Here is a 13454-nt window from a genome sequence, read left to right as displayed (position 1 = left end):
AAGGAAAATCAGATATGATATATATAATACAAAAGGCAAAATGGTAGAGGAAAATATTATCCAAACAGTAATAACACTAAATGTCAATGGACTGAATTCCCCAATCAAAAGACATAGAATGGCAGAATGGATTAAAAAGCAGGATCCTTCTATATGCTGTCTACAGGAAACACATCTTAGACCCAAAGATAAACATAGGTTGAAAGTGAAAGGTTGGGAAAAGATATTTCATGCAAATAACAACCAGAAAAGAGCAGGAGTAGCTATACTAATATCCAACAAATTAGACTTCAAATGTAAAACAGTTAAAAGAGACAAAGAAGGACACTATATACTAATAAAAGGAACAATTAAACAAGAAGACATAACAATCATAAATATTTACGCACCGAACCGGAATGCCCCAAAATACGTGAGGAATACACTGCAAACACTGAAAAGGGAAATAGACTCATATACCATAATAGTTGGAGACTTCAATTCACCACTCTCATCAATGGACAGAACATCTAGACAGAGGATCAATAAAGAAATAGAGAATCTGAATATTACTATAAATGAGCTAGACTTAACAGACATTTATAGGACATTACATCCCACAACAGCAGGATACACCTTTTTCTCAAGTGCTCATGGATCATTCTCAAAGATAGACCATATGCTGGGTCACAAAGCAAGTCTTAACAAATTTAAAAGGATTGAAATCATACGCAACACTTTCTCGGATCATAAAGGAATGAAGTTGGAAATCAATAATAGGCAGAGGGCCAGAAAATTCACAAATACGTGGAGGCTCAACAACACACTCTTAAACAACGAGCGGGTCAAAGAAGAAATTGCTAGAGAAATTAGCAAATACCTCGAGGCGAATGAAAACGAAAACACAACATATCAAAACTTATGGGACGCAGCAAAGGCAGTGCTAAGAGGGAAATTTATTGCCCTAAATGCCTATATCAGAAAAGAAGAAAAGGCCAAAATGCAGGAATTAACTGTCCACTTGGAAGAACTGGAGAAAGAACAGCAAATTAACCCCAAAGCAAGCAAAAGGAAAGAAATAACAAAGATTAGAGCAGAAATAAATGAAATTGAAAACATGAAAACAATAGAGAAAATCAATAAGGCCAGAAGTTGGTTCTATGAGAAAATCAATAAGATTGATGGGCCCTTAGCAAGATTGACAAAAGGAAGAAGAGAGAGGATGCAAATAATAAGATCAGAAATGGAAGAGGAGACATAACTACTGACCTCACAGAAATAAAGGAGGTAATAACAGGATACTATGAACAACTTTACGCTAATAAATACAACAATTTAGAGGAAATGGACGGGTTCCTGGAAAGACATGAACAACCAACTTTGACTCAAGAAGAAATAGATGACCTCAACAAACCAATCACAAGTAAAGAAAATGAATTAGTCATTGAAAAGCTTCCTAAAAAGAAAAGTTCAGGACCAAACGGCTTCACATCTGAATTCTATCAAACATTCCAGAAAGAATTAGTACCAACTCTCCTCAAACTCTTCAAAAAAATCGAAGTGGAGGGAAAACTACCTAATTCATTCTATGAAGCCAACATCACCCTCATACCAAAACCAGGCAAAGATATTACAAAAAAAGAAAACTACAGGCCAATCTCTCTAATGAATATAGATGCAAAAATCCTCAATAAAATTCTAGCAAATCGTATCCAACAACACATTAAAAGAATTATACATCATGACCAAGTAGGATTCATCCCAGGTATGCAAGGATGGTTCAACATAAGAAAATCAATTAATGTAATACACCATATCAACAAATCAAAGCAGAAAAATCACATGATCATCTCAATTGATGCAGAGAAGGCATTTGACAAGATTCAACATCCTTTCCTGTTGAAATCACTTCAAAAGATAGGAATACAAGGGAACTTCCTTAAAATGATAGAGGGAATATATGAAAAACCCACAGCTAATATCATCCTCAATGGGGAAAAATTGAAAACTTTCCCCCTAAGATCAGGAACAAGACAAGGATGTCCACTATCACCACTATTATTCAACATTGTGTTGGAGGTTCTAGCCAGAGCAATTAGACAAGAAAAAGAAATACAAGGCATCAAAATAGGAAAGGAAGAAGTAAAACTATCACTGTTTGCAGACGATATGATACTATACGTCGAAAACCTGGAAAAATCCCCAACAAAACTACTAGAGCTAATAAATGAGTACAGCAAAGTAGCAGGTTACAAGATCAACATTCAAAAATCTGTAGCATTTCTATACACTAGCAATGAACAAGCGGAGGGGGAAATCAAGAAACGAATTCCATTTACAATTGCAACTAAAAGAATAAAATACCTAGGAATAAATTTAACTAAAGAGACAAAAAACCTATATAAAGAAAACTACAAAAAACTGCTAAAAGAAATCACAGAAGACCTAAATAGATGGAAGGGCATACCGTGTTCATGGATTGGAAGACTAAATATAGTTAAGATGTCAATCCTACCTAAATTGATTTACAGATTCAATGCAATACCAATCAAAATCCCAACAACTTATTTTTCAGAAATAGAAAAACCAATAAGCAAATTTATCTGGAAGGGCAGGGTGCCCCGAATTGCTAAAAACATCTTGAGGAAAAAAAACGAAGCTGGAGGTCTCACGCTGCCGGACTTTAAGGCATATTATGAAGCCACAGTGGTCAAAACAACATGGTATTGGCATAAAGATAGATATATCGACCAATGGAATCGAATAGAGTGCTCAGATATAGACCCTCTCATCTGTGGACATTTGATCTTTGATAAGGCAGTCAAGCCAACTCACCTGGGACATGCAGTCTCTTCAATAAATGGTGCCTAGAGAACTGGATATCCATATGCAAAAGAATGAAAGAAGACCCATATCTCACACCCTACACAAAAGTTAACTCAAAATGGATCAAAGATCTAAACATTAGGTCTAAGACCATAAAACAGTTAGAGGAAAATGTAGGGAGATATCTTATGAATCTTACAATTGGAGGCAGTTTTATGGACCTTAAACCTAAAGCAAGAGCACTGAAGAAGGAAATAAATAAATGGGAACTCCTCAAAATTAAACACTTTTGTGCATCAAAGAACTTCATCAAGAAAGTAGAAAGACAGCCTACACAATGGGAGACAATATTTGGAAATGACATATCAGATAAAGGTCTAGTATCCAGAATTTATAAAGAGATTGTTCAACTCAACAACAAAAAGACAGCCAACCCAATTACAAAATGGGAAAAAGACTTGAATAGAAACCTCTCAGAGGAGGAAATACAAATGGCCAAAAGGCACACGAAGAGATGCTCAATGTCCCTGGCCATTAGAGAAATGCAAATCAAAACCACAATGAGATATCATCATCTCACACCCACCAGAATGGCCATTATCAACAAAACAGAAAATGACAAGTGCTGGAGAGGATGCGGTGAAAGAGGCACACTTATCCACTGTTGGTGGGAATGTCAAATGGTGCAACCACTGTGGAAGGCAGTTTGGTGGTTCCTCAAAAAGCTGAATATAGAATTGCCATACGACCCAGCAATATCATTGCTGGGAATCTGCTCAAAGGAATTAAGGGCAAAAACTCAAACGGACATTTGCACACCAATGTTTATAGCAGCATTATTTACAATTGCAAAGAGATGGAAACAGCCAAAATGTCCATCAACAGACGAGTGGCTAAACAAACTGTGGTATATACATACGATGGAATATTATGCAGGTTTAAGACAGGATAAACTTATGAAGCATGTAATAACATGGATGGACTTAGAGAACATTATGCTGAGTGAGTCTAGCCAAAAACTAAAGGACAAATACTGTATGGTCCCACTGATGTGAACCGACATTTGAGAATAAACTTGGAATATGTCATTGGTAACAGAGTTCAGCAGAAGTTAGAAACAGGGTAAGATAATGGGTAATTGGAGCTGATGGGATACAGACTGCGCAACAGGACTAGATACAAAAACTCAAAAATGGACAGCACAACAATACCTAATTGTAAAGTAATTATGTTAAAACACTGAATAAAGCTGCATCTGAGCTATAGGTTTTTGTTTTGTTTTGTTTTTACTATTATTACTTTTATTTTTTTCTCTGTATTAACATTCTGTATCTTTTTCGGTTGTGTTGCTAGTTCTTCTAAACCGATGCAAATGTACTAAGAAACGATGATCATGCATCTATGTGATGATGTTAAGAATTACTGATTGCATATGTAGAATGGTATGATTTCTAAATGTTGGGTTAATTTCTTTTTTTCCGTTTAATAATAAAAAAAAAGCATAGTCATTATCTTCAAATAGTGAATATTTTATTTCCTTCCAATTTTGCATCCCCTTTCCTCTATTAATGCTATTTCTTGTGGTATAGATTGCCCAGTTTGTTTCCACTCTTTTCTTGTATTTTGCAGATGTCTGTTTGTTTTTCTCCTGGGAGTTCTGAGCTATAAGCTAGTAATATTTACCTGGGAAGAAGGTGAAGTAGTAGGCTATAATTTATGTTTCTTAAGGTGATTTCAGGGAAAAGAGGTGAGAGTGGTGGGCTTGACTTGGTGTGACCCAGTTTGAGGGTTGGTTCCAAAACGGGCTTCCTGCTGTCTTGCCCAGAGGTGTGCTGTTCTCCAGATTCTGCTATACTCTGTGTTTTTTGTTGTTTTTTTACATGGGCAGGCACCGGAAATCGAACCTGGGTCCTCGGGCATGGCAGGTGAGCATTCTTACCTGCTGAGCCACCGTGGCCTGCCCTGCTCTGTTTTATTTATGGAGCCGGGGTGAGAGCAGTACATAGGGGCCTTCCAGGTCACCTGCGCTTGTTTCCACTTCCCAAACCATCTGTGCTCCAGTGCTTTCCTGATGTTATAACCTCTCTGGCCTCCAGATGACACCAGGGTGGTAAGCTCTGACACACAGAGCTTTCCTGTCTCGTTGCTGTGGAGGGTAGACAGTTTTCTCCCTAGAGTAATGTGAGAAATGGAAAAGGACATAATTATAGAGAAATCTTTCTTGATCTGTAATACTTGGTCATTTCCATCTCTGCCTGTTCCCTCCTACTCTAGAAGCCAGTTACTTTTTTTGCCTTCAAGACTTCTTGTTTCTCAGACTTCCTTTTACTTCTGGTGTCTGCAAGATTTTCCCTATTTCTCATTAGACAGTCTTTTACTTCTGTGTAATCTCCAGAATTAGGTTGAAGAAAGGAAGGGAACCAGGAGCACATACTAATTTCACATCTTATGCAGAAATATAAGGCACAATACTTTATGTTTGTGTCTGTGCCCCTCCAGAACTAAGGTCTTTAGGAGTAAGACTTGTTTCTTATACCCAAGCATAGTTCACAGTAAAGACTTGGTGCCTAATAAATGTTTGCTGATGAAAGAATATCAGTTCAAAAGTATTCTTTCCATTTTTTAAAAAAATAGATTTTCAGGCAACAGTGGCTCAGCAGGCAGAGTTCTCGCCTGCCATGCCAGAGACCCGAGTTTGATTCCTAGTGCCTGCCCATGCAAAAAAAAAAAAAAAAAATTTCTATCAATATAGAGCTCCCATAGTGATGTAAAAACATGGCGTAACTGTACTCAAAATTTGATTTTTAGAATTGTTTTGTGGTCATTTAGATTATTTTAGAAGGGGTTGTAACTAAAGAGTTAAAATAGAAAGAAGAAAGACAACAGACATAATATGGTATTTTATAATTCTTGAAACATTTAACCCATGTGAGGTAAGCAGTGCTGTTACTGTTAAAACCTCACTTTATAGGGAAGAAACAATGAAAGAGAGATGATCAGAATTTATCTAGTGCCAAACAGCTAATAAGTCCTGAGACTGAACCTGGAAGCAAAGTCTTCTGACTTTCATTCTTAAGGAACAGAGGTTTATGCTGTTTCTCGGTGTCTCTGTATCTCTGTGGGTATTTGATCAATGATATTGTACCTGATCTGTGCCATTCTGTCTCTCATCTTTGTGCTGTAAAAATAAAACCCCAACAACTTACCATTTCACCCAAAGTTTAAAGCCAAAAAGCCCTTAAAAAGGGCTTATGAGGCCCTAAATGATTTGTCTGTTTCCCATCCTCTCTTTCCATCTGTTCTTTTCCTTGTTCATGGCTCTGTTCACAATTTTGCTACACTGTGCTTCCAGCTATTTCTCTGACATATTAGGCATATTCCAACGTGCATATCTTTGAAGTTGAAATTCACTTGTTTGGGACACCTTCCCTCAAATAACTTCTTACTCTCCTTCAAATCTCTGCACATTTCTTCCCTTCAAATCTTTGTGCGAGAGTAATGTGCTCAGTGAAACCTTCCCTGACTGTTCCTATTTAAAGTTTCAAAATTGTTCACATTCATTATACACATTTTGTGTCCCTTTTCCTTGCATTATTTTTCTTTTAGCACTTAACAAATAAATCTTTAGTACACTAAATGATTTACTAAATGTTGTATTACTGTCTTCCTTTTCTCCTTATAATGTTCTAGTGCTTGCACAGTAGGAGGCTCAATAAATGTTTGTTAAGTGAATGAAGGAAGGAAGGAAATTCAATTAGGTAAAAATATCCTACAAACTTTTTTTTACTAATACTTGATTTTTTAAATTAAGAAGCTCAACATTTAAAGTCCTTTTAACTGAGAACATGCACTCATAAATAAGATAATATATTAAAATTTGTTTTTCAGTTAAAGGTTTATTCAGAGTTGTTACGCATATCTACCTACATCAGATCAACTGACTTTCTTGGCAAAATATTGTGATTCTGTATGTATGATAGGTAATACAGAGGTCCCTGTTTGTGTGTTTGTTTTAATGTATAAAACCAATTGTGTTGGTGTGTGACATCTAATTTAATTCTAGTTCCATAGTTATGAAATCATCATTTGAACATTGAAAACTTGAGGTAGGTAGTGACTGATGTTGCCTTGAAATTAAAAAAAAAATTGATGCTGAAATATGCTTCTATTTTCGTATTTATGTACTTATTAGGTCTAATCCTGTTTATGACTAGTTTTAATTCTATATTCAATGCCTTTATTCAAATAATAAGGTAGAAATTTTCTTAATTAGCCTTTACTTTTATTTAAATATTTCTTTCCTCTCTTGTAGATTTGCTTTGAGGTCATGCTAATATGAAATATGGCGTCATCTTTGATAACTTCACCTGGGAAAAAGAGTCTTCTTTCTTATTAAAAAGCATGAGGAAAAGAAATGCCAGATGCCAGCTCTACATCTTTTTGTATTATCTCTTTTTCAATCCATCAAGACAAATGGCTTGTGCTAAAGGAAGATGATTGTTCATCGAAATTTTTAACAATAATAAAAAAATCTTTCATCTTAAACTCTACAGTCTTCTATGAAATTTAACATGCATAAAAATCTTGAAGGCCTTATTTATATTAGCATTCTTCTTTAGCTTTCAGAATTTCAACTTTTATGTATCTTATTTTTACTTTTCAAAGTCTTCATAAAAATTTACAGCAACAGTTAAGATATGGACTTGGAAACTTATGTTACAATAGACTGCAGTGAACTTAAATGGACAATTCAGGACATCATCCATTTTATCATCAGAAATAACAAATTAGTATACAATTCTTAGCTTTAATGCAAACAAATTTGCTTGAAAATGCCATGGGTAAAATTCTTACGGAAACCAGGTGGCAATCTTGGAAAAGTTTATCAGCCTGGGAGTATGCTATCTCTGGCCCCTACCAAAGGCTTGTTAAATGAACCAGGACAAAACAGCTGCTTTCTTAATAGTGCTGTACAGGTGAGACCATAATTACTTTTTAAATTTTTAAAAATGTACTTTCAGGCAAGCCCTTGTTTAATCGTCTTTTAACTCAGATTAAGAATATGGTTGTTGGGCGGGCCATGGTGGCTCAGCAGGCAAGAATGCGCGTCTGCGCCAGGGGCCCTGGGTCCGATTCCCGGTGCCTGCCCAGGTAAAAAAAAAATATATGGTTGTTATTGATTGGAATGACTTTTCATGGTAGCAGAAATATTTTGGCTGGATGTTTTGTTTTCTATAATAAATGGAAATGGTTTGTTCAACGGAATAATTGCTATAAAAAGTTATTTTTCATTAAAAATGTTTGTTTAGTAAATTATGCATATAAAAATGTTTGTTTAGTAAATTATGCATATATATATTTATGATATCTAAATTAAGTCTAAGAAATATTATACATAGAATATTTTGTGCCAAGATGATAACCTCTCAATTTGTGGGAATTTTTATTTAATTTTGAAGACTTGTGAATCGTGAGGAAAGCTGCAACCCATAAAATGTAGTCAATAATATTAAAATGTGTGCATATATTATAAAATACTGTATCTTATGCTCTTCACTCTTTAGCACCCTCTTCTCATTCTCTTCTTTCACATTGGTTTGTGGTTGTGTATCATGTTATATATGTAAATAAAAATATCTTTTAATCTGGATAAGCTCTAAAACATGTACTTGGGATTGTTTTTCCATGTTGTGTGAGATATTTTATAATTTTATGTATACATTCTTGGCTTTCTAGGGAGTACCTCTGTGCATTTGCAAGATGGATGGCCTGAGTTAGGCCAAAAGCTCACTAGAACGTAATAGAATAGAAAGATAATAGAATCATGTAAAATGCAAATTTATATCTTTACCTAATTATGACATATTTATGTCCAAAGTTTTAAAAAAATTTATCAACAACAGTAAAGTGCTCATATGGAAAGTTTTTCTGGACTTTTTATGACCTAATTAGACAGGTTACCATTTATTAATATACATTATGTGTTATTCTGATGTTTATTATAAAAAATATATAATTTCAGGGAATTTTTGCATATTTCACAGAAAATTTAAGTAATGCCCCCCCCCACAGACATCTCCCGAAATCTGTGGGTACTGTGTTATCATAGATTCATTTTATTAATAGCTTGAGTTGATCTTATATCTTAATCACAGTATATTAGATGTTTTCATTATAATATTATGTGGAATGAATTATATGACTAATAGGGGATTGAGTTATAACTCACTGGCTTCAAAATATTTTTTAAATCAGTTAACCCTCCCAACTCCCTTTAAAAAAAAAAAGAAATCCAGCTTAGAATACCAATAGATAATATAAAAAGAAACAAGCTGCTTGAGTTGAAATGAGAATGCAGATGCTAACTTTCTCACCTAAATATCCCTTAATATCTCCTCCCACTGTGGCCTTTAAAACACCTCTGTGAACAAATCATAACTTGGACACCACTGTTTTGGTTAAGTTGAAGTTGCATTTAATTTCAATCCTTGTTGAGATTCTTTTAACAAGCATATATTAACCTGCTTTTCTGTTTTTATTTAGCAGTTTCAGATTTTATAGGATCTTATGTCCTTCTGACCCTTGACTGTACTAAAAATTAGATTTATAACATTGAAATGTTTTTCTCTTGACCGTAGAACATACCTAAAAAGGATCTATTTAAAATGCAGGCATGCCTCAGATATTGCAGGTTCGATTCCAGACCACTGCGATAAAGTGAAATACACAGTAATGGAGTCGCGGAATTTTGGGTTTCCCAGTGAATATAAAAGTTATGTTTACACTGTATACTGTAGTCTATTGAGTGTGCAATGACAGTATGTCTAAAAGAAACAAGATACATACCTTAATTAAGAAACACTTTATTTCTAAAAAATGCTAACCATCATTTGAGCCTTCAGCAAGTTTTAATCTTTTGCTAGTAGAAGGTCTTGCCTCGATGTTGATGGCTGTTGACTGATGAAGGTGGTGGTTGCTGATGGTTGGGGTGATTGTGGCAGTGTCTTAAAATAACAATGAAGTTTGCCACGTTGAGTGATTCTTCTTTTAATGAAAGATTTCTCTGTAGCATGTAATGCTGTTTGGTAGCATTTTACCCACAATAGAACGTATTTCAAAATTAAAGTCATTCCTTTCAAACCATGCTGCTGCCCAATCAACTAAGTTTATGTAATATTCTAAATCCTTTGTTTTCATTTCCACAATATCTTCACCAGGAATGGATTCCATCTCAAGAAATCACTTTCTTTGCTCATCTATTGAAAGCAAGTCCTTATCCATTCAAGTTCTATCATGAGATTGCAGACTTCACATCTTCAGGCTCCACATCTAATTCTCTTTCTCTTGCTGTTTCTGTCACATCTGCAATTATTTCATCCTCTGATGTCTTGAACCCCTCAAAGTTATCCATGAGGTTTGGAGTCAGCTTCTTCCAAACTTCTGTTAATGTTAATATTTTGACCTCCTCCTGTGAGTCTCAGATGTTCTTACTGGCATTTCAAATGGTGGATTCTTCCCAGAAGGTTTTCAAGTTACTTTGCCCAGATCCATCTGAGGAATCACTATCTAAGGCTGAAATATTTCTTAAATAATAAGACTTTATTTAAGCTTAATAAAAAAGTTGATCCATGGGCTACAGAGTGGATATAGAGTTGGCGGTCATGAAAACAATATTACTCTCATTGTAATCTCCCTCAGAGCCCTCGGATGACCAGGTGCATTGTCAATGAACAGTCATATTTTGAAAAAAAAAAATTCGTCCTGAGCAATAGGTCTCAACTGCTGTGTGTTTAAAATATTCAGTTAACCATGTTGTAGACAGATGTGCTGCTTTCCAGGCTCTGGTGTTCCATTTACAGAGCACAGGCAGAGTAGTTAGCATAATTCTTGAGGACTGTGAGATTTTCAGAATGGTTGAAGTCACCAACTGCATTAGCCCCTAATAAGAGAGTCAACTTCTCCTTTGAAGCTTTGAAGACCGACGTTGACTTCTCCCCTTTAGCTTTATAAATCCTAGATAGCATCTATTGTCTTGTGTATTGACACCTTCATCAATTATCTTCGTTATATGTTCTGGATAACTTGCTGCCACTTCTACATCATTCCTCACTGCTTCGCCTTGTACTTTTATGTTACAGAGATGGTTTCTTAAAACCTCATGAACCAACTCTGCTGGTTTCAAACTTTTCTTCCACAGGTTCCTCCTTTCTCAGCATTCATTGAATTAAAGAGAGTTAAGGCCTTTCTCTGGATTATGCTTTGGTTTAGGGGAATGTTGTGGCTGGTTTGATCTTCTATACAGATTACTAAAACTTCCTCCATATCAGCAATAGGCTAGTTTGTTTTCTTATTCATGTAATACTTTTAATTCCATTCAAGAACTTTTCCTTTGCATTCACAACAGTTGGCTGTTTGGAACAAGTGGCCTAGCTTTTGGCCTATCCATTTTTGTCATGCCTTCCCCACTAAGCTTAATCATTTCTAGTTTTTTATTTTAACTGAGAGATATGCAGTTCTTCCTTTCACTTGAACATTTAGAGGCCAATGTAGGATTATTAACTTGGCTAATTCCAGTATCGTTGTTTCTCAGTAAATAAGGAGATACAAGGGCCTGGAGAGAGAGATGGGTATAGTCATTTGATGAAACAGAACACGCACATTTAATAGATTAAATTCACTGTCTTATGGGTGCAGTTTGTGGTGCCCCAAAACACTTACAATAAGGAAATAAAAAAATCACTGATCACAGATCACCATAACAGATATTATGATAATTATATAATGATAATTTCAAAAAGTTTGAAATATTGCAAGAATTATCGAAATGTGACACAGTGATAAAAAGTGAGCACGTGCTGTTGGAACAATGGTACTTATAGACTTGCTTGACTCAGAATTGCCACAAACCTTCAATTTGTGGAAAATGCAGTATCGCTGAAGTGTAAATAAAGTGAAGTGCAATAAATCAAGGTATGCCTGTAAATCACTTTTCACATATTCTGTTACTATTGTCTTTTATTTTCTCCTGAAAACTAAGGAAGAGAAATATTGATTAATCGAACTTGAGCTTGTGACTTTTCCAAGTTATGTCGTTTGATAAATATATCTAGAATGTGTCAAGGGTTCAGACATTTGACTGAGACCTATACTTTCAATGGCCTGCTTCCTGGGATAGATGGTATATTTGAAAGTTAACTAACCCAGGGAAAGATAAACAATGGATATTACAAAAGCATTACTTCTAGTTTGCTTTGGGACTGTAAAATAGCTCAGAGGTCCCACTGACATTAAGCATTGTGAAAAATGCTGGAAATTATTTCTTGAATGGCACTACATAATGTACATCAAAAGGCCCAGAATTAAATTTTTTTTTTTTTTTTTGACTCACGCTATGAGAACAGGCCTTCCAGCATTTCGGATCTTTTCCTGTTTCTGCTTTTCCAGCTCTTTCTCACTTTTATATTTTCCCTGTTTTGTTCCTTCTTTTAGCTCTCTTTTTATCCTTCCTAATATATATGCTGCTTCTTTGTAAAATATTGTTTGCCATTATACCAAATACTATATGTAGTATGGAGATGAAAAGCATATTATAATGAGAGAATTCTGAATAAAGGAAACCTATGTAGGAAAAAAGTGGAAAAGCATCCCTAGGATAATGTATTTTAAAATTGAACATTCCACTGACTTTTACCATAAATGTTATTTTTATCTATCTACATAGTTACCATTTCTGGTGCTCATCATTCCTTTGTGTAGACCCAGTTTTCTATCTGATACTGTTTTCCTTCTGCTTGAAGGACTTTTGAACATTTGTGTAGTATGGGTCTTTGTTGATTAATTCTTTCAGCTTTTATATGCCTGAAAAAAAAAAACTATTCTATTTGGGTTTTTGAATGTTATTTTTACATTCAAAATGTAAATGTAATGTACATTTTACATTGCACATGTTATTTGAGTTTTCTTTTTTAGTACTTTAAAGATTTTGCTGCGTTATATTCTAATTTGAATTCTTTCTGACAAAAAATCTGTTACTTTTTTCTTTGTTCCTTTGTATATAATGTCCCCCCCCCCCCCTTTGACCTCTTTTAAAAATTTTTCTTTATAACTGATTTAAGGTAATTTAAAGTACTTCTTGTGTTTGAAGTTAAGCTCTTTGGATCTGTGGGTTTCTAGTTTGAATCAAATTTGAAAATTATTTTACAATTATGTCTTCAAATATTTTTCTGTATCTCCCTTCTTTTGCAGACTCCAATTACATATGAATTTGCTTTCTTGAAGTTGTCTCAGAGCTCAGAGCTTTCTTGAAGTTGTCTCAGAGTTCATTTTCTTTTTTGGACTTTTTTCCCTCTGTTTTTTACTTTGTTTTTATTGCAATGTCTTTGGGTTTGCTAATCTTTTCTTCTGTAATGTTTAATCTGTTAAACCTATCTAGTGTATTTTTATCACTTAAAGTCTTCAATTTTACAGATTTTAATTTGGTTTGGGTCTTTTAAAAATTTCCTTCATGTTTCTACTTAACATATCCAGTCTTTCCTCCAGCTTTTTGACCATATGAAACATAGGTATAGTGATTGTTTTAGTGTATATGTCTACCAATTATATCATTTGTCTAAATTCTGGTAAATTTTAATTGATTTTTTTTCCTCTTC

General features: G+C 34.7%; 1 protein-coding gene across 3 annotated transcripts in view; it reads left to right on the top strand.

Annotated features, from left to right (window-relative positions):
- Positions 1-13454, top strand: part of USP53 (ubiquitin specific peptidase 53) — a 110397-nt gene that overhangs the window by 24465 nt on the left and 72478 nt on the right. For 2 of the 3 annotated variants that reach the window (XM_077142434.1, XM_077142433.1), the window contains exon 2: positions 7118-7781. The exons of the other annotated variant lie outside the window; for it this stretch is intronic. In XM_077142434.1, coding sequence (XP_076998549.1) covers positions 7638-7781 — 144 coding nt within the window. In that variant the 5' untranslated portion in view covers positions 7118-7637. The remainder of the gene's footprint in view (positions 1-7117; positions 7782-13454) is intronic. 3 annotated transcript variants of the gene reach the window in all.

Source organism: Tamandua tetradactyla, chromosome 24 (genome assembly GCF_023851605.1).
Source record: "Tamandua tetradactyla isolate mTamTet1 chromosome 24, mTamTet1.pri, whole genome shotgun sequence".
Lineage (NCBI taxonomy): Eukaryota > Metazoa > Chordata > Mammalia > Pilosa > Myrmecophagidae > Tamandua > Tamandua tetradactyla.
The sequence above is the reverse complement of the archived record's forward strand: the minus strand, read 5'-3'. Positions and strand labels throughout refer to the sequence as shown.